The 22,020-nt window shown below is 39.0% G+C and overlaps 1 protein-coding gene across 13 annotated transcripts in view; it reads right to left on the bottom strand.

Annotated features, from left to right (window-relative positions):
- Positions 1–297: 297 nt before the first annotated feature.
- The window catches only part of PTPRD (protein tyrosine phosphatase, receptor type D), a 692,784-nt gene continuing 671,061 nt past the window's right edge, over positions 298–22,020 (bottom strand). For all 13 annotated transcript variants that reach the window (XM_019554833.1, XM_019554842.1, XM_019554841.1 and 10 more), the window contains 6 exons: positions 21,511–21,689; positions 20,107–20,233; positions 18,409–18,534; positions 13,384–13,538; positions 6,584–6,719; positions 298–3,753 (listed from right to left, as the gene is read on the bottom strand). In XM_019554833.1, coding sequence (XP_019410378.1) covers positions 3,685–3,753; positions 6,584–6,719; positions 13,384–13,538; positions 18,409–18,534; positions 20,107–20,233; positions 21,511–21,689 — 792 coding nt within the window. In that variant the 3' untranslated portion in view covers positions 298–3,684. The remainder of the gene's footprint in view (positions 3,754–6,583; positions 6,720–13,383; positions 13,539–18,408; positions 18,535–20,106; positions 20,234–21,510; positions 21,690–22,020) is intronic.

The following is a 22,020-nucleotide window of genomic DNA, read 5'->3' as shown; positions in this document are numbered from 1 at the left end:
GTAATTGTATTTTTTTTTAACAAGCCATTTTACAAGGTATTTTTAATTTTTTTTTCAGTCTATGCATCCAAAACAAGAGCCAAGAACACAACTTTGATTATCTTTGTAAAGACACTCCAAGCTTGAATGGCAAAGCCACGTAACAGATGGTTATGACGGGACCTGTAGCCTTCTGATATCTGCCGGAGTATCAGGGCACCAAAAAGAAAGAAAGAAAAGAAAAAAAGAAAAAGAGAAAAAAAAAGGGGGGGAAGGTAGAAAAGGAAAAAAGTAGCTGCATTTTTTGTTGTTGCAAACTTTTTTTTCCTTTTTACATGTTCTGTGTTATTTACATACACACAAGTGGATTTTCATAAGCAGTTTCTTACAGATGGGTTCAAGTAATAACATTATTGGGTGTAGAATCAATAGGGCAGTGCATAGTACAAAGGTATAGAAAGTGCAAATCTCCCTAGAGGGCCCCTCCCTTCCCCCAGCCATCCTCTCGGTTGTCTAACCATGCAAATCATTTTAAAAAAAGAGCTAAAATAAAGTTCTGTACAAATCATTTTTATATATTTTGAATTTTTTCCCATTGTAACTAATTACAAAATTATACATAACTACACATACATAGGTAAATAATAGCACCGTACGGGTTATGCTGATGAAACCAATTCTAAGCTTGGAAGTTTATGGTAAATGCAGATAAAAATGCTTACTCTTTAAAATAATTATAGGATGACTATACATAAGAATACAGAAAGTGGAATGCACATCAATGATGCTAACAGTTATCTTGAGACAACTCCTGAACAGTGAAATTACTAGAACAGCATCAGTCCTATTTGTCTCTCAGGTTTTTCCCCCACTTCATTATGTTTCTCTCTCTCTCTCTCATTCCCAGAATTTGCAAAAACTAACTGGAGAGAAAGCTGAGATCTGTTAACAGCTCTGGTGTGCAACTGTCTTCCCTAGTCTATTCTTCAAAAATGGTACTATTTAATGGTATGTCTGTTTGACTCCCTATATTTGGCTAAAAGAACACAACTGCACTACGTAATCTGGCACTTTAATAATTCTTCTAAAGATACAAATCAAAAAGAAAACAAAAGAAACATAGTGCACATTCTTCTCTGGTTCTGATGTAAGTTACAGAATCTCATTCTGAGGTAGCCTTCTATAATACTTTTATTATTATATATATATTTATATTTGTTTTGTATTTTTTTATTTTATTTTATTTTTTTACAAAAGTGCTCAAATACAATGCTTGCTAGTGTTTGGTCTTTCATATATATCTTTCTGCTAGTGATGGGAAATGTGGAAGAAAAAAAAAACAATCTGGTAAGTTACACTAACACTGCTGAACTATACCTGGTCATCTTATCTGAAACCTTGAAGAAAGGGTTCCTTTGATATTTGTGCTCTAACACGGTACAAGGCATGACAGAGACCAGGGCTAGTGAAAATGACTTCCTATAAAGAATCTCAGACAATATTTTGTGCTGTTTAAAGAATGCTTTCTCCCAAATGAGAAATCTAAAGTCTTTTTATGACGTCCTGAGGACCAGATCTTGCCTTACTCATACAGAAAGTCCCACTGAAAGCAACAGTGTCATTCCAAGGGGATTACTAGCATGGGCTAAAATGAGTGGGCATTGGCCCCATATGAACAAAAAGATGTATGAGTACTGCTAACAACTACTCCTACTAGTGCAGCCCTACATTTCCTCAATAGTGATACTGTCACCATCAACTCTGAGAGCTAATTTGGAAGGGATCTTAAAGTACTGAGCTTGTCTCTTGTTGGAATTACAGAGAATTAAAGAGCCCTGACTACCCAGGAGGTGTTCTGGGCTAGGTTTTATTAATATCCCATACTTGGTTAAAAACTAGGAATGCGTATTATTCAAAGTGTTTCTGTACATGTGCTAAAATGATACTTTAATTGAAAAGAGTAATCAATATGAATTAACTACAGTAAATACAGACAAAAGCAAACTTAAAGAAATGTTATCAAAATAGGCATCAAATATAAGGCACTCTAAATGCAAAATAAAAATAAAAATCAGCATCTTCAATTAATGCTGTGTATGCCACAAAATGTTTCTGATTTAACACAGCAACGTGGGCTTGGCTTTGCCCCATTAGTTATAATAAATGTAAATTTCATAGCACATAATATAGACAATATACTATTGAATACGCTTCTTACTCTTTTTGATAGCTAGTATATTACAACATTCTCCCCACCTAAAGGGATATGCACTGTCCTTTCCCTCATGCACACCTCTTATATTTAATGATAATTATTGCACTATAGTGTTACAAATATTGAACTTTATTGGAAGCCTTAGCCACATACTGTCTCTATGTGTTTGTGTGTGTGTGTGTGTGTGTGTGTGTGTGTGTGTGTGAGTGTGTGAGAGAGAGTGTATATATGGAGGGGGTGGTAAGAGTGAAGTTCAGATATCACTGATGTGCATTCCTCATTTCCCTTTTTAAACAAAAAAGATATGGACTTTGGAAATACAGAGACGTTCAAAACTACTTGTATAGCCTGAATGTAGTATGATGGAAAACTTTCCCACCTCTTCAATGTATCCAACTTATGGAAGAACTGATACGTTTCTACTTATTTATGTGTATGTGCATGTATATCTATCTGTCTGTATCTCTAGCTATATAGAAAGATAGATATGGATAGACAATTATACATATACATATAGAAAGAGAGAGAAGTGTGTGTTTGTGTGTGTATGTGTGTATTTGTGTTAGCAGCAGCTTTATACTTTGCGCCTCCCTGTTGATTCCAAAAGAAACCAAAAAGCCCCACTTTGATTAACTAATTACAATGAATATTTCCTTTAAAAAAAGAAATTAAACAAAACTGTAAAAGTAATATCTAACAAGAATGTGGTACTGTAGATAAATATAGGACTGCACAAAAATGTGCAAATTTTCAAATTATTTAACATTTCTACAGCAAGATATTACAGATAACAGTTCTACAGCTTAAAAAAATCTACAGTTCTGAAACAAAAAAATGAACAGTTATGCAATCTTTTCTTTTAATTCACTTCATTGAATGATAAACTCTTGTTAAAAAAAGGAAAAAGTTTACACAGTTAAAAATGAAGCACAGGTCAGCAGTATCTTTACAATACTAAAAAACTAAATCAAGGACTTTCTTTTTAAACATTCCCCCATTATCCCTAGTGTTGTTATGAGCATTATGGTGGGAAGGGGTGATGTTGAAGCAAAGAGTCCATTTTGTGTTAAGAAGCCAGGTACCGGCCTTTCGACAAACATCTTGCACTGAATTGCAGTACCCTCAAAATTCATCTTTGCAACAATCATGCAATCCCAAACAAGATGGTGGTTCTTTGCAATAATTTCCTCTTCCCTTTAATTTTCAACCAATGTTGGAATCCTTGAGGTATCTGTAAATGAGATCCTTCAGATGCCTCACCAGTCAGGATTCTTTTATTATGTTTCAGATTAGGTTATTAAACTGTGAATTCTTGGTCCACCTGGAATAGTTTTTGTTTTTGTTTTGTTTCATTTTTATTTTTAATATTCCCACTAATTGGTCTTTAGCTAGGAGTTAAGAAGTACTTCTCAAGCACACTGTATGGCTCAGAAGAGGCTCTCTGGATCTTAAAGGGCCTGCAGTAAAAATCCAGGATGGGACAGGGGTTTTTACGTTGCATAGTGATCAAAGCTGCCCAGATATTCTAGTGCGGCTCGATAGCAGAACTGATATTGATCCTGTGAGGGGAAAAAGAGAGAAAGGAGAAAAGAATAAAAGCTCTTTTTTCTTTTTAATTGTAACAGAGATGAAAACTCTGTGAACGTACCCCCTCCCCCTCCCCACAGAACATTTTAGCAATTGTCTACTGTTGATATCAACACAACACGCTGGATTGAGATATAATAAACAAAGATAGGCCGAGATGCTCATTTAATGCAGTAACATTCTCCTAAGATGGCACCTGCTTATCTGTGAAGAGGATACATGTTTACTGAGTGTTTGCTGTTGTTCTGAATAAATATAAGAGGATTAGCAGGAAGCATTTTTTGTCTTGTCCAAGGGGAGCACACTAAGATTTACCTTTCTATTATTTCATACTGTTTGAAAAATGCTAATAACATTTTCACACAATGTCTCACTAGACATGTCTAATATACTGAAAGATCAGATTCAAGGTTTGATTCTGCCTGGCTGGCACATGGTCTGATGCATGTATAAGCACCCGGTTAAAAAAGACAGAGCAGAAAACCAGACAAGTCCAATCCTGAGTTCATGAACAGTGCGTGCTCCTGGTGGCTGTGGGGGACACGGCTGCACTGGCGGTGGCAGGAGTTTGGTGGTGGAAGCACAGTGGCAGTGAGCGGGGAGCTCCTGCAGATGCCACCGGTACTGTTGGTGATGGGGTGGGGAGAAGGGGGGGGGGTCGGCAACCACCCACAAGCACAGCCGGCAGCGGTGGCAGTGGGGATTACCGACCACCCGCAGACGCTGACGGCAGTGTTGGCGGCAGGGTGGCGAGTGGCGACCACCCACAGGCACCACCGACAGTATTGGTGGTGCCTTTTTGCAGCGCGTGCACCACCATGCTCGGGGGGTGCACGTGCACCGAAATGCACCACCCTGCGTGTCGCCCCTGCCTGAGTTAATGAAAGCTTTGCTGCAGTTGTTAAGCTACTTCTGGCCAGTAGCAAAGAATAATGCCTAAGAGAGCAAGGTGTGGCTAAGTGTCCTATTCACATGATGTAGACTGCACATTAGCCAAGTCTCTTCAGACATGAGCTCTACATTTTGTCTCCCTACACATCGAAGTAAAAGTGTCACACATGCAGCAATTTATTTTGCACACATATAGTAGTCTTTTATATTGGGATGCAAACATTTTGCACAGATACTCATGTGCTGTGTCCAAGGCTTTGAAGTGAAAAAAAAATAGTCGTTTCTGAAAGCTCTCCATGAGGCTCCATTTTATATCCTTACCATCTTGCAGCCCTTCAGACTTGGGTCTCATTTTACTTATATTACAATTAAAATGGTTTCAGTGACCGACAGACATCTTAGAAGACACCAACTTTAGTTAATCTAATGTGACATTATCAATAGTGGCTTCATTTTAGAAGATCCTAGAAGACTAGCTTTGATCTTGTAACATACTTAAGCTTATGCTTAACTATTAAGTAAATGAATAAATGTTAAGGGGACCAGCTGTATGGCTTGCTGAAGGGAGGTCTGAATGCTCAGAACTGAGCCCTCAATTTTTGTTCCACGAAAACCCGGGTGAAGTTATCACAGAGTGTGAAACATTCCTTCTTTTAGCCTGGGACTGGAGTGTGCATCACCCACAAATGAGCTGAAATGCAATGAAGGAAGCTACATATGTTGCACAGCTCAGCACTGCCCTTGTCACATGGGTTCCTGGAAGCCTGATTTTTCTATATGCTAGATTTATTTCTAGGAACCAATAGGACAGAAAGTAGATATTTTTCATTTTGCTTAATGTACATTCTCTGCAGCAAAAATGGTAATGAAAAATAAATGGAATTTACCCTTCAATTTTCTCACAGTGGGTTACTTGGCTAAGTGATAAGATTTTTAAAATGGTCTAATTTAATTTTATATATAAAATTTAATACACAAGTAAAGTGTGTGTGTGTCTCTATAAAATTGTTTTCCAATGTTAAAAGTAAGGCTGTTTTTATATATGTATAGTTTTTAATGAACAGGTTTAATGTTTTTTTTAGAGGAAAATAACAAAATTTAGAGGAGTAAACATTAAACTTCATAGATGGAATTTAATTGCTAGCATCAGCGAAATAATTGGTATCTTCTCTTCTTTTTCCATGGTCTGATCTGCTGGCTATGGCTAGGTCCAAGACACAATTTAGGGCCTTAATCATATTTAAAGGTGGGACTTAATCACATGCTTAAAGTTTGACTGTTCTTTGTGAATTACCATGGTTCTTCAGGAGAGGCCAAAAAGTTGGTCAACCAGTTCTTCCCAAGACCTCACCCTTATTTGATGGCAGTGCTCTTGTTGCCAGTAAGATTGCTCATTCTAGAGCATCAAAAGGGCAGAATGTTTGACTATATTTTTCATGTTAAATGACCACATTTATTTTTAAGTGAGGTCTAGAATAATGAAAATCATACCGTTTGAGTTTCAAACTGAAGACGACATTATGTTAATTGATGCATTTGTAAGCATAATTCCCCTCTTTGATTATAACTATAAATTTTGTGAAGGCAAAGTGCAAAACGTTTCTAAGGGCCTCATAGTAATTAACATACACAACACACACACACACATAGAGTAGTCCCCTTAAAATGGACATTTCTTATTTTCTAATGTTTAAAATGGAGAATAGCATAACTGCTCCCATAAATTCACTGCGTAAGCTGTATACATGGATGCAGAAATCACAAAGGGAAAGTGAATGTTATATAGTTTTTATAACTTCCTGGCTGTGGATGCTCCCACTTCCAACCACTTGCCATTCCTAACATTTTATCCACCCACACAAACACACCCTTTTTGACCCTGCCAATGCATATGGATATTGTTCTTCTCACCTCTGTCTGTACCATGGCTGGCCGTTGTGTCCTTAACATTTTGACAGTCTGGAAGATATCTACAACACCCTCATATCTCATTCTTTCCAAAACGATACTCAGGGTTATGAATACTCCAGTCCTCCCAACGCCTGCACTGTTGCAATAAAATAAGAATGTTAGCTGACAGTTAAAATGTGGAATGAACTAGCTGACTATTTAGATGTGGATGCAAGGTACCAGATGTGCATGGATCTCCATGGGGGAAAAGGCCTTATAAATACAAGTGGTGAAAACTACAGCATCACATTCACAAAGTGACTGTTTCCTGGCAAACTTAGGACTATAGTAATGTACTTTAACATGAAATGTGGAGAGTCAGAGAGCATTTAAGTGATACTATTTGTTGGTCAAGAATGTACAGTGGTTGCATGTGGTAGGAGAAAATGAAAGGTTTTGTTGGCCTGCCAATAATTTAACTGGAACTGACAAATGAGAGACAAGCCTAAATGTAGGTTCCCAATCTGTCCTTATCTCAACTTGTTTTTGTTCTCTTTTTGCACACATATGGCATGACAGATCATTCCCTGTTCTCAGGGCCCCCCAAATATGCAAAAGTCAGCAAGGGACAGAGCACCAGCCTCTGTATTTCTTTGGCTTTATAGTTTAATACAGAAATTAACATAGGTTTCAATGTTAACATATACAATCATATCTAGCATTCACTGAAGGGTGAGATGATCCAAGGGACCTATGTACGGTGTAAGAATGCCAGATGATATTGGCTACACTCTCTATATATCTGTATCAAACTGCAAACAACATTCTGAACATAAGAATTACCATTTACTGTGTTAGTCCATAGGTCCACTTTGCCCAGTATCGTGTGTTATACAGTGGCAAAGAGTAGATGCTCAAAGGGTGAGTGAACTAGGTATGACCAGGATTTTTTCGACTGTTCCTCTTTCACTTGCTGCCTCCCTCATTTAAGGGATAGGAAGTTCTAATTCAGGGGCTGTGGCCTTAACTCCCATGATAAATAGCTATTGATGCCCCTTTCCTCCAAGGATTTGTCCAATCCCTTTTTTGAATCTGGATAAAAAGTGAGGCATGTCTGTAATCTTTACTTTAACCTCCATGATGAGCTAAAAGATACTGGCCTAACAATGGAGAGTCATTAATCTTCGACTGGTCATTCAGATAAGAACTGTTTTGACTAAAAGATGGCTTCCACTGAGTACAAACCTTTTTTTTTTTTTTGGTTTATAAACTCATGAGTGTAATAATTAAGCAAACAATCACTTTGAGAGGGATTTGATAGCTTGATGGACTGAGCTGGAGTCATCTGATAAATGTGGTTACAGTTTACGATGGAAACTGTCTCACATCGGCCATTTTAGGGGGTGTTTGGACAGGAGAACAGACAGGTACTGAATGCAGGAGAGGAAGAATGCTGGATACCCTACCAGACTCAGACCTAAGCCGAAAGATGCGTGTATTTCTTAGCTAAATGCAAAGTACCTTGGAACCTTTGTAAAACCTATGAGTTATCTATTACACATTAGAAAATGTCAACTGTAATCCAGATTATTAATGAGCAGGAACTCTGAGACAGGGCATACTCAATTTATTTGTGTGTCTACAGAGATCATTGTTGGTCCTGGAGATCTAGGGTAGCTGGGCTGTAAGGCCACATTTCTCTGAAGGGGTTAGTGACAGACACCTTGTGTCCAGCTAGTGTGCCTGAGAGGCCAAGGAAAGAGAAAATCCTGCAGTCTACTCAGACTCAGAAAACTTAAAGCACATGACCTTAGCATGGTGGCACTCGCACACAAAAAGTCTGGTGAATATCCAACAGGAGGAATTGTAACAATGCTCTGACGAAGAGTAAAAGCAATATAATACCTATTTAAACAGTATCAAAAGTATTCAACAGTGTACAATAATACCTATTCAAACAGTCAGTTTAAAAACTAAAATACAAAAGGATGTGGTTTTTTTTAAAGTGTTTGCTGGTTTCCAAACAAGGATTTTTTCAAATCCTTATTATTTTAACTATTCAGAACTCTGTAAACCAGCAAGAGGAAGGAATTAATTCATACTGTTGTGCTCTTAAGAAGCAAGAAAGCATCTGGAGAGTTAGTTAATGAGGAAAACACTGAATAATATGAAAAAATCTCCACACTTTTAGATCCTAATTAAGCAGCAAGTGTAACGCTTGGGTAAGGGTTGAAGAAAACGGATGGATTCACTTACTCTAGGCTGAAGCTGACAAGCATATTTAAACAGTGTGGTGTCTTTTCATGAAGGGATGTTTAGGATTTCTAAAGAGTCATAACAGTGATGTAAGTGCAAGTTCACAATAGCTCCTGCAGTGTTTAAAGATCAGGCTCATTCATTCAGTTTCAAGTCAAGCAGCGATCTCGGTTCTACTATGACAATGTATATAAGAGCTTGCCATAGAGTTCACAGGGATGTCTGCTTAGTAAATAGTGCAGGGCCTTTGGCAGTATTCCCAAACCCAGATCACTCAGCAGGGATGGGAAGGAAGTTTTCATTAGGCAGATGTAGTGGGGTTTTAACTAGGAAAGGGATTCAGAAAAGTATTATCAGGTAGCAGGAGTAGAGAAAATTGTGCGAGATGGAATTATCAGTAAGGGTGTGTTATGATGCACTACTATGTTGTGGAGGTCTTGGATATATAGCAAACAACATACTAACAATGAAGGCTCTCCTAAAAGCACATGGTCACGTGTGATCTCTAAACCATGTATGCCTAGGTGTGTACATTGTGCTTATATCAAATATTGCCTTTCAGCAAAAGCCCTTTGCTGACCTAACTGGATTTCATTAACTGCCTGATGAAGTTAGAATGTTTTGAATAATAACACATTGATTTGTTTGTAAAATTCCAGAAAGAACCAAAATCATTCACTTCGTGTTGAGGTAGACTGCTGTAAAAGTAAGCAAAGGAAGAAAAAATATAGAAAAGAGAAAATACAAAGAAGGAGGAAGTGGGAAGTTCACGGGTGAGGAATTCCCTTGGTTTCCTCCCTCCAAAGTAAAACTCTTGAAACTAGATAAGAATCTAGTTAATACCCCCCACACCCCCGCCATTTTCATAAGATAGCCATAGATTAGTTTTGATAGCAATGTAGAGATGACCTCTTGTTTCTCCTTGGTCATGGCTATATCATATAGCTGAGTTTGCAGAGCCTACAGCCATAGCTCAGAAATGTGACCTACTTTAACCCTTATCCAGATGATGTTCAGAATGATTCGTTACGCTAAGTGAGAGGATGGCAAGTTAACTATTTCACTGCTGAGATAGCATACTACAAAAGAGGAGGATGAACACACTGAAACTGATCTGGTTGTCATAACATCATTTGTAGGACTCCTGTGGGCTTCAGTAGTGTAGAATCAAGCCCATTATGAAAATATGCATAATGAACAGCAAATGGTATTTCCTACGGTGTCATAAGTGGGCAGGTAGTGAGATATGGGAAGGACTTAGGCTAATTGTTTCACCACCTGAGCCCAAGTAATGAGTGAAAAAATTGCTTACCACGCCTCTAGCACAGAAATCCTTAAAGTTAGTGAGTACAGAAGACGTCTTATCTTGCAGAAACTATGCAAGATTAACTTTCATGCCAAGGGAGTTGGATGATCTGATTGTAGATCTATAGGCCGTCATCTTTGAAAACTCATGGCTATTAGGAGAGGTCCCATTTGACTGGAAAAAGGCAAACATAGTGCCCATATTTAAGAAAGGGAAAAAGGAGGATCCAGGGAACTACAGACCAGTCAGCCTCACCTCAGTTCCTGGAAAAATCATGGAGCAGATCCTCAAGGAATCCATTCCTAAGAACTTGGAGGAGAAAAGAGTAAGTAGGAACAGTCAGCATGGATTCACCAGGGGCAAGTCATGCCTGACCAGCATAATTGCCTTCTATGATGAGATGACTGGCTCTGTGGATGTGTCGAGACCAGTGGATGTGGTATACCTTGATTTTAGCAAGGCTTTTGAAATGGTCTCCCACAACATTTTCCCAGGCAAGCTAAGGAAGTATAGGCTGGATGAAGAGACTGTAAGGTGCACAGAAAACTGGCTGGAGCACCGGGCTCAAAGAGTAGTAATCAATGGCTTGGTGTCTAGTTGGAATCCAGTATCAAGTGGAGTGCCCCAGGGGTTGGTCCTGGAGCTGGTTTTGTTCAATGTCTTCACCAGTGACCTGGAAGATGGCACAGAGTACACCCTCAGCAAATTTGCAGATGACGCCAAGCTGTGGGGAGTAGTAGCTATGCTGGTGTGTAGGGCTAGGATTTAGACCTAGATGAATTGGAAGACTGGACCAAAAGGAATCTCTTGAGGTTCAACAAGGGCAAGTTCAAAGTCATGTACTTAGGACAGAACAATCCCATGCAGCAGTACAGGATGTGCTGACTGGCTGGGGAACAGTTCAGCAGAAAAGGATCTGGGGGTTACAGCGAACAATAAGATGAATATGAGCCAAGCCTTAGCTGTGTCATTGAGGGATAATGGCATACTGGGATCCCAGCAGGTTAAGGGAAGTAATTATTCCCTGCTATTTAGCACTGGTGAGGTCACATCTGGAGTACTGTGTTCGGCTTTGGGCCCCCTACTACAGAAAGGATGTGGACAAACTAGAAAGAGTCCAGGAGAGGGCAACAAAAATGGCTTGGGGGCTGGGGATCATTACTTATGAAGAAAGACTGAGGAAACTGGGCTTATTTAGTCTAGAAAAGAGGAGACTGACAGGGGACTTGATAGCAGCCTTCAACTACCTGAAGTGGGGTTCGAAAGAGGATGGAGCTAGACTGTTCTCAGTGGTGACAGATGACAGAACAAAGAGCAATGGTCTCAAGTTGCAGCAAGGGAAGTTTAGGTTAGATATCAGAGGCGCTACTTCACTATCACGGCAGCTAGGATCTGGAACCAACTTCCAAGCAAAGTGGTGCTGGCTTCTACCTTGGGGGTCTTTAAGACAAGACTAAACGAACACCTTGCTGGGGTTGTTTGACCCCAGTACTTTTTCCTGCCAAGGCAGGGGGTCAGACTTGATGATCTGCTCAGGTCCCTTCCAACCGTACAAACTATGAAACTATGATATTATGAATATTAGGAAGAATTTTCTCACTAGGAGGGTAGTAAAACACTGGAACAGGTTACCCAGAGAGGTAGTGGAAATTCCATCCCTGGAGGTTTTCAAAACCTGACTAGACAAAGCCTTGGCTAGGATGGGAATGGTCTTGCCTTGAGCAGGGGGTTGGACTAGATGACTTCCTGAGGTTCCTTCCAACCCTAATTTTCTCTGATTCTATGATATGCATCACTGGGCACTATGTTAAATTCCTTGTCTTCTAAAAAGTGTTTGAGGGTCTTTAAGAATCAAAGTAAAAGTGGGATCAAGCCCTCCTTTAGATAATCCAGTGGATCTACTCACTTAAAATTTCTTGCAGAGGGACTGCAGAGGCCATAGATGCTTTTAACATGTATTGAAGCAGTGGGCAACTGTGCAGTCACAGGTTACAAAAGGGCTGCTTCTGAATTGGCTAGGTAAGAAGCTTCTCCTTCAATCGTTCTTAAAAATATATTGCATACTAAGCTTCAAGCCTGTTTCTTGGCCTTTATGTGGTGAATAGGGCTTTATTCTGCCTGCAAACAAGACCTTGTAACTGCATTAACTTGTCCACCCTTGTTATATAAGCAATACCATTTCATTTCTCAAAAACATAATTTAATGTTGCAAAATGAATGTCTAAAATCCTAATGGAATTTACTGAAAGTGATTTATTAAATAAGAGATTATAGAATTTTTTAGCCATCTGTTAGAGACTTTAGAATACTGTAGCAAAAATAAATTGGAATACAATGAAATTTTTAAAAAGCTAGATTATTTTTATATGCTGATCCTTCATGCCACTGTTGTCCTCAACTAACTTTCAAAGGTCTAAAGGGCATTTTGCACCTCAGAGAGTAGGCCATACATTCTCAGGTCCCAACTGACCAATGAAAAACATGTTTGACTGGAGGCTTCTACTGCACTGAATTCCTTGATGTAACAACCATTGTTCCTATGCTACTGTGGAACAAAGTCTGTTTTAGAGGTAATAATCACCACCAACATAATGACCTTGCTGCTAATTACAAGTCAAAGCAAAATCAGATGCATCACTCTGTGGTAAGACATTTCCTACTGTGTGCTGAATGCAGCAGTGACCAAGGTTTCTTTACCCTGTGGCAGAGACAATTTGCATAAGGGAGGTGGGGAAGAATCACCTACTTATCTGAGAGCACCGTTAGTGTCAGAGTGGGATTTCATTACAAGAATAGTTTTTTGCATCTCTCAAGTGTATTTTAACCCTTTGCAGCAGCAAGATGTTGTCCACTCTGGTCCCCTGCTTTGTGTATGGAAGGTTAGAGTGTTATATCTTGTGGTTGTGTCAGGGCTGACTGTGTAATTTTGCTAATAAGTTAGATAATGGATTTGTGTAGGGGTGGTTGGTTGTATTGTATGGTTTGGAGAGGGATGACCCCATGCAGACAGCTGGATTAGATGATCTCTGGAGGTCCCTTCCAGCCCTACTATTCTATGATTTTGTGAACATTATCAAGATAAAGGGGCTAAAAAGAATCTGCATTGCATTGTTTTATCTATTTCTGACAATTGATTTGTGAAGTTCAATTCACCACTATACTAACTCACTATCTATTTCCAAAGCCAACTACACAGCCCAAAATATACTTCTAATTCAGGAAAAAAGATCAATCTACCACTGAAGGTTTTTTTACTTACCTACAATGAACAGAGATTGGCCCATCCTGACCAAACTGCTCCTTTGTTTTATGTACTTGGCCTATGAAGTCAATAAATCCCTCTCCAGACTTTGGCACTCCTTGTTCTGGCCAGTCAGTGAACTGGAACTGCCGCACTGTTCGGGACTGGCCATCCTTTAATGAAAGACACACACAGAACACCACAAAAGTGTTTTCCAGCAGCCGAAAATCAGTCAGTCAGCAAAGCAGAGCAGCAATCATGAAAAACATAAATTGGGATTGGGGGAAAAATATGTAAAGGGCAAAGAGGGCTAAGATCATATACTTTGAATCACAGTGCTGATGAATTTATGTTTTTCCCTTATTATACCACATTGACATAAGAGTGCAATTTGATTAACCATGACACTGCTCAAATTACTCTCCGCATTAGACAGGATCATTGTCTGACATTTAGATCCTGGCAAAAGAGTTGAAAACAAGGATGTTGTGAGCTACTTAAATGGTAGAGATTTTTTTTTGGTGGTAGCTTTTACGTAAACTGTTCGATTTCTAGTCCACACGATACTAACTCTCTATCTCTATGAAACAGGGATATGATGGCCACCTCATAATGAATTTGCGGGAACGATACAGTGCCCTATAATTACTTTCTTAAATCAAGATTAGCAGATTTATTGTCACTAATGCTACAGATTACTGCAGTATTGTTGCACTTCTGATAAAACTGCAGTAAGTACCAAAGCCCAGTACAGCTCTCTTTTGAATTCAATGGCTATTTAATAATTTTGTATGTGCAAAATGTAAGGTAACACAAGAGCAAGAAGTTTGTTTCTTTAAATCCTGAAGTATTGTCCTTGTTTAATTTTGAGCACTGTCAATCTCTGTAAACAGTGACATTTAAAGCAACTGACACAAATTGAGCTACTACAGTTAACCTTCATGCTTTCTGGACACCTCACACTTCCTCAGGCATCTATTTTCCTGCCATGGTAGGAGAAACAGCATATGCCATGACACTGTGCCTTTAAGCAGTAATTGTGGCATTGTACAAGGCTGGATAAAACTAGCACTAGATGTTGCGACTCCAAAATGGTCTTTTACAGAGGGAAATCAATGACATTCTAAATGATTATAGGGATCCCCAAAGCATATTATAGGCTGAAGAGAGGAGAAGTCTTTTATTCCCCACCAAAATATTTAGCCATTGTTGCCTTCCCAATTGAAGTATAAAACTAAACAACATGCTCCTTTTTTTTTGCTGGTACTTTGACTTTCTCTCTCTCATATGGCAGCAGTATATGGGGAAAACACAGAATTTACATATAGCACATTCATTAACACTTTGTGAAATAACATAGACCTTATTTAACCTCAACATAGCAACAGCTAGCTCTCCCCCAAAGTAAGCTGTTTTCTCAGTTTAAAGAATGTGTTCTGACCATTTAAAATTAACATATATATTCCATAAGCTATATTGTGGACTCATTTGGTTTTGATTTTTAGTGGAACAAATTCCAAGAGAACAACATTTAAGGTATTTTTTAGAGTTTCCCCATCAGTGTCGTTTTCTCAGAAGAAACCTCTCTGCTCTTATAATGTCCACTACCATTCTTTGCTGTCAAGGCAGGTTGCAGTGTATCCCCCAAGGCCGCTATTCCACAAATTAACTGACAAGGGATTACTTAAGTAGCAGGATGGCTCACATTCCTTGGCACCCAGTTTCTGAAAACAAGAGACCACAAACCTCTGAAGTCAACATTTTGGCAGCACATATAGGTACTGACATTAGTTGGTTGCATGATGACTGAACATCAGGGATCTACTAGACCAAGAAGAGTTTTAAGAAAAATCTGTGCCAATTTAATTCAGCCTAAAATTGTGGTTAGAAAGACTAACTTTATTTTATAAAATATGTATTGATAAATTAAGATAGGTCTCATTAAAACAGTAGTCAGCTTGCTGAAAAGTGGTGTAATTTATTAATCCAACAACACACAAGTCTTGTTATTGTTCATGTTATCTGGTGAATATACACTAAAAGTAAACTCTGATGTTACACTAGCATTAGAGTAGATTGGGATCTGATCTACAGTCTTTTTGTTCTCCTTATACAGCTGGCATTATAAATGGTGCTGTTTGCTTTTAGCGAGATGGTTATCTCTATGGCTTCCTCTAAACGTTACAGGTATTGCGCCATTACCTGGTTAATCGTACAGTTACCTTAAGATCAGCCACACATGCCAAGTACTTATCACATGATCAAAAGCTTTATACCTGAAGCTTTAATTTGCATGTGTAGCAGGGTCTCCCCTGAGGGTGGATGCCCCATCAGCTGACAGGGCTCCCAACTACAGGGATGTACCATGCCCAGCATGAAACTGCCAGGCCCAGAAGACTGCAGTAGTTCTGATCCTCAAGGCCTGGGGGTCTGTGAAACCCGTGGGGCCCACATGTGCAACTAGGACCGAAAGTCCCATCAGTCATGGGGCACTTGGCACTGGTTGTGCCTGGCCCCTGTGTTGGGAACCCCCTCAGCAAAGGGGGATCCCAGCTGAGGAAGCTTGCATCTTGCTAATGCAGGGGGAATCCTGAATCACTACACCATCAATAAGGCACAATTGGATCTAATGCATGGTCCCAGATTTGCGCCTCCTGCTATACATGTGCAGCATGGCAAGATGTACAATTATGTGGATCATGCATTAGATCCAACTGTGCCTTTACCTAAACATGTAAAGGGGGCCTAACACCAAGTTTACAGATATCAAATGTTATTAGAATCTTTATTTTCAAATATTTGTCACAGTTTACACAGACAAGGTAAGAAGTGCTCTTTTGAACATACAGACTGCAGTGCTAAACAAAACAGGTACAGATTGCTTTTAATACCTAACATTTTTGATTGGCTGACCACTTTAATTTTTCTGTTTCCTCTCACAAAGGATATTCAATTGGCTTTTGATGAGGTTACAGAGTACATAATGCTTTTTTTAGACACTACTAATAGGCTGACCCTGCATGAGACTACTCCAACATGATGACCTTCATAGTTTAGTGAAAAACTGTGCAAAAGCAGTCAGAAACTCTAGATTGGGGCAGTTATAGAGGTCACCCAGACTTTACAAAAGTTCACAGTGCAATAGGAAAATAACAGAAAGCTCTGTATCAGATACTGCTGCTGGAATCTACAAAAAAGAAGCACATTCCTCTGGAGATTAATTGGCCAACTTGACTCTACCAGAACACTGAGAGTTATTTCTGTGTAACAAAAGAGTTTGGAAATCAAAGAGGGAAGAATAGTTATAACAAATTTTGGATGTGCTAGCAATTTATCTGAGTAACCTCAATTACTGCTTGAATGAGTTAGGCATGCAAGAAGGCAATGAGAACAGTATAGATTTTTTTATTGTGGTCCCACTCTGAAAGGTGCTAAGTGCCTATATCCTCAATGAAGTCATTCTGAGTGACAGATTCTCAGAAGCCTTGGACCAGGCAATTAGCTTGTTAGTTAGTTATTTAACAAAACTGGGACCAACACATTTTGCTTAGGGCAAAATCTGGGACTGAGCAGTTATGCACTAGGGCTGGTAAGGGGTGCTCAGTGCAAATAAAAAGCAATTAATTGTGGTAAGAAGGTTTGCTAATATTAGAACTGGGAAAAACTGAGGTAAATAAGTTATTTGAATACCTTTCACTGGTTTGCAAACTATTCACACTAGACTGACAATGTGATCATTGATTAGAAACTCTTAGATGAGCATTATGTGAACATATTTCAGCTGAGATACTTTGCAAAATATCCTCTTTAGTTATTCCTGTGACTCTTTGCTGCTCATTGTATGATTGGTCAGTTATGTCGCTTAATATCTAGACTAAGAAGGAACAGTAAACATTTTAATTACTGTGTCAAAATGGTTACCAAGGCCTCATATTTAATCACTTTCTTTCTTGTTTTTTGCTACAATGGCCCTATGCCATTCTCTCCCCACACTGAGTAAAGGAGGATTGGAAGAGAAATCATATATATGAACCTCCCTGCATTTGATAGTTCGCACAAAATGAAAACCAGATAAGACTATCATTGACTTTTACTTTCACAAAGCCAAATCTCAGCCGCCTTTGCCCAGACCAAGTATTAATGTTCCCTATGGGTTGGTGAAAAGACTTTATAAGCAAATTGATTTGAATATTTAAATCTGACGACACCAGTAGCTAAAATTTCACAGCAGAAACCTGATAAGAAAAAATCCGATACACTGGGAACTGTTAGTGGCAGGTTGTGCTGTTCTTTGAAAGCATTGCCCCCTACTCTGCTGATGTAACCGATACTATTGCTGTACTGCTGCCAAAAATGGAATAGGCTAGTGAATTCTCCTGCCATATAGTGTGAAGTGTTAGAAATCACAGTTTGAAAATTGCCAAAGCTATGCTTATAAAAATGTTTTATATGCAGTTAATCTTACATCAGTGCTGAATCTTGGACTCTTGGTCTGGATACAAAATGCAGAATGAAAATTAAGAAACCAGGGGCACAACTATCCACCTCTTCTCCGCAGATGTATTAGAATGCTGAGGAATAAGCTATGCCAAAAATCAAATTATAATGTGCAAAGCTTGTCAAGCTTTTTCTTAAGAATGCTATTTGCTCTGCAGCTTTCAAATCATACCATATTAACCTTCAAGCTCACACAGCCTAAAGGGATGTGCGGAGCAACAACTTATTTACAGCCTTGAGTGATGAAATTTCCACAAAAGGATCGGAGGAGGGAAGGTGAATGGGAACATGGCCTTCTAATTATCTAATGCTTTTCACAAACACTTATTCAGTACTTTACAAAAGTTGTGCTGGCCAGATGGTTGGTTTGAATTAGAGCCAGTTGCTCTTGCATTAGGAAGTTATAACAATAACTTTCCTTTTCTTTGGTTTCTTTCAGGATTGGTAACAAAGCAGGTTTCTAAGGCTTTGCTAATAAAAAGAAAACAAAAGATACTGGACTACTTTGAAACATTTGACAAACAGAACTATGTTGTGCTCACTTACCCTGGCATCTGTGACCTTGAATTCCCTTAGAATATACTGTGGCATGTTATACTCTGCCATAGGATCCACCACAAAGTACTGATATCTGGCTGAACGCTCTGCAGGCCAGTACTGATGGCATTTTTCCTATATATACAATAAAGAGTTCCATTTCTTGTTAGTCACACACACTACTGGGGATTGCTATTTTTAAGTAAAGTACATTCAGTGCGTATGGCAGGTTCATTATTGATAGAACAGGAATCACATGTCTTTTTTCTGTCTATAATACATGTATAGGCACTGACAAGTCAAAGTGCCAGTGGCTCCAAACTGTCCTGTCAGTGGACTTCAGTATCAATCCTATTTTCTGTTACATTGCTGAAAAAATGATTTGCCCCATCTACTTTCTGACACTTGGGATTTCCATATTAGATTTTAGGGCAGTCTATGGTCTGGCCTTGACTTCTGCCCATTAAGAATGACTGCCATTAGCCATTCTATTTTTTTTCCCTAACTACTGTATTTCCTTTGTCTATATCTGCCCACCACTTCTACTGTACTCGGCTGCCCCGGGGACAGGGGTGGAGGAGGGGGGATCTCCAGAGCCATTCTTGTCCATTCTGGCCAGGCTTTGTGCTGGAGCCAGGCTTAGCTAGGAGCAGTGGCAGCAGCAGACAGATCCTACCTTCCTGCTTGGCTCCCCTGGTGTTCCCTGACAGCCTGGGAGCAGGTGTGGGAAAAGGGAACCCACCCAGCGCTACTACCACCTCTAGCTGAGCCTGGCAAGAGTGGCTCTGGAGCCCTCCCTCTCCCCCTGGCTCCCAATTCAGCTGGTGACAATGGCGGTGGCAGTGGTGGGCAAAGGAAGAGGGGGTGCGGGAGGGAGGAATAACAGGTAAGGGGACAGACTTTACAGTTGAGCACATGGGAGAAAGGAGAGAGGATTGTTAGCTGCTTGAGGGACTGCCTTGGTGTGGGCTGGGGAGGTTGGGAGCTACAGTGCCGGTACCCCTGCATCCCAGGTCACTGCTCCCACCTCCCCCTCTCTGACATGCTGGCTCCACCTGTACCCTGAAACACTTAGTTTTCCCAAATGTGGGCCTGATTCTTACATTATTTTCTTCACATCAGTTATATCCTTGAAGTAATTCTGCTTTTATGGTAAATCAGTTACTGCCTTTCATTATACAATGAGGAGCCATAATGAGATTTAACACTGTAAGCAGGCTGCTGAAACTGCAAAGATCAGCATAACAAATGCATATCAAATGTTGGGGCACAATGAAATCTAAAAATGGTGTAAATAAGTCTTTTAACCTCTCCTAAGACAATTTTATTGTTTAACTCTATTACAAATAGTGCACTATCCTTTAAGGTCATAAACATTAGCATCTTATCTGGCTTCTAAAGTAAAAATCATCACAGCTGAAGAAAGTGCAGAGTTTTTTACAGCATCTTTGAATTTCAAAGCAAAGGGAAACTTGCTCTGTTTAATTCATGTCACAAGCTGAAGTACTAGCTCTGACTCGACCCTTATTGTAATATATTGATGGCAAGTTCCTATTGCCTAAGAATTACAGCAGTGCTGCCCAGCACATTTTTTGTTTGAAAACATATAAAGGTAGCAAGCTAATCCCTGAACTTTGCTCTTTGGAGATGCTACAGAAGCATGTGAATGAGAAAGTACCGTTTAAAGGATATTAAAATGATACTCACTCGGCCCATTTCTCGTAGTTTAGTAAGCATGACTACAATTGTGGAATTGTGCTCCCAAAGCATTCGCCAGAAATCTTCAGTTGTCTCTGCTAAGGGTCCCTGTGTAGCTATGTAGGCTTTTTGTTGTCTATATGAAAACAAGAAGAAACATTAAGAACAGAGTGATGATACTCAAATCCTCTGTTTGTCAACATTATCTTGAGGAAAAGTAAGGGAAAAATATATATTATTAATAGTAAGTGTGTTAAAAACCTATTATGATTATTTAATCAAACAATGGCATTTTTTATTTTTAGAACTTTGAAAAGGAAATTACTTTGTTAATATTATGATGTATGTCTTTATCATTATTATTTAAATTTTAATGCAACTCTAATAGCTCAATTTTGTGTGTCATAAAAAGCACTTAAGAAACACTTAGATGTGCTGCTTCATTTTGTAGAAACGACTGTCGTACAATCTATTAAGTTTATGAATTATAGCACTACGCCATTTCCTTATTAACTCCTTCCACATCCTAATGCCTAGAGCAAAAAATTGAGACACAAAAGAAAAGTTAGAGTAACTGAGAGTCTCACTGCTCTCCTAACAAATGACTATTGGTTTTTCCTACCAAACCATCAAAATACAATGTGTGTGGGAGCTGAGGCAGAGGGTGCACAGAAGGAGTGATTCTGTTTTGTATCCCTTCCTGCCTTACCAAATAGAAACCTGCTTGTGAGATTAAGCCTCCATGCAGAAATGAGGTTGAAAACAAAAGCCACTCTCTGTAGCATGCTGACCCAGTGGACTGTTACAATTATTTATGTTAAAACTAGTCCAGCCCTCAGTAGTGTCCACTTCATGGATTCTGCTTATGAAGCCCCTGGATAAGCGGAATGACAAACCTCATACAGTTCCCAAGAAGCCAAGGGTCAACAAACTTGAGGGGGTAATGGCTGGTGGGGTGGAAGGTCTTGGCATCAACTGAGGGCTCAAAACTCAAATTTCAAGCTGTCTGCTGATGTAGGCAGTTACAGACCTTGCCCATTCTTTTCCTCTTTTAAAAGAACAATTAGGGGAAAAAGAGGTCTCAACTAAGCAAGGTGCTTAAACAGGGCAGAAACGTTAACACATAAGTAATCTCATTGGTAGCACTGGGAGTAGTCATGAGACTGAAGTTAAGCATGAGATTGTTTTAACTAAGAGTCAGAGTTCCTTCCCCCTCCATGAAATTTTCTTGAGAAGTTTTGGTGTAGTTCTACATCAGCTGTTAGAGGAAAATGAAAATCAATGTGGAAGGTGTTATGTATACAAACAGTATTGTATTTTGCCGCAATTCACTATAATGAAATAAATATATATGTATATAACCTGTTAAAAGTTTTAAAACAGTTCATATCATAACCCACCAACGTATAGTACCTGTATCCATCAATAAAACTGGCATTGATATAATCAGAGCCTTCTACTCCACGGATTGGCTGCAAGCATACCCTCGTAGACTCATATGGCATAATATTGACAAGGCGATTTTTGAATTTATTACATGGAAGATTGGCACTGATGAATCTTGAAGTGTGAGCTTTAGAGCTAGCTAGACGCTGTTGAAGAGAGAAAAAGAAACTGAGGAAAAGTATAACAAGAAGAACAAGTTCAGTGCCTGATTATTTCTGCTTATGGATGATTAAAAATCACTTTTGTTTTAAATAGTAATTTCATTGTGTTTTAGATGTATTAACTAAATATTTATAGACCTGCTTTAATACCATGTACATTTTAAACTAACTTTCAATTTATACAACTGAAAATAAAAAAAAAAAGACTTGAGAGTTTGATTAATAAGAATATCAACCTGCTCTAAAAATAAAAGGTCAATGGATTGGAACATTCGGAAAAGTATTTGTCTGGACATTCTAAATCAGAGTTCGTTCC

This window comes from Crocodylus porosus, unplaced genomic scaffold (genome assembly GCF_001723895.1).
Source record: "Crocodylus porosus isolate Cpor-Errol unplaced genomic scaffold, CroPor_comp1, whole genome shotgun sequence".
NCBI classification, from domain to species: domain Eukaryota; kingdom Metazoa; phylum Chordata; order Crocodylia; family Crocodylidae; genus Crocodylus; species Crocodylus porosus.
This window is presented reverse-complemented; position numbering and strand designations above follow the sequence as displayed.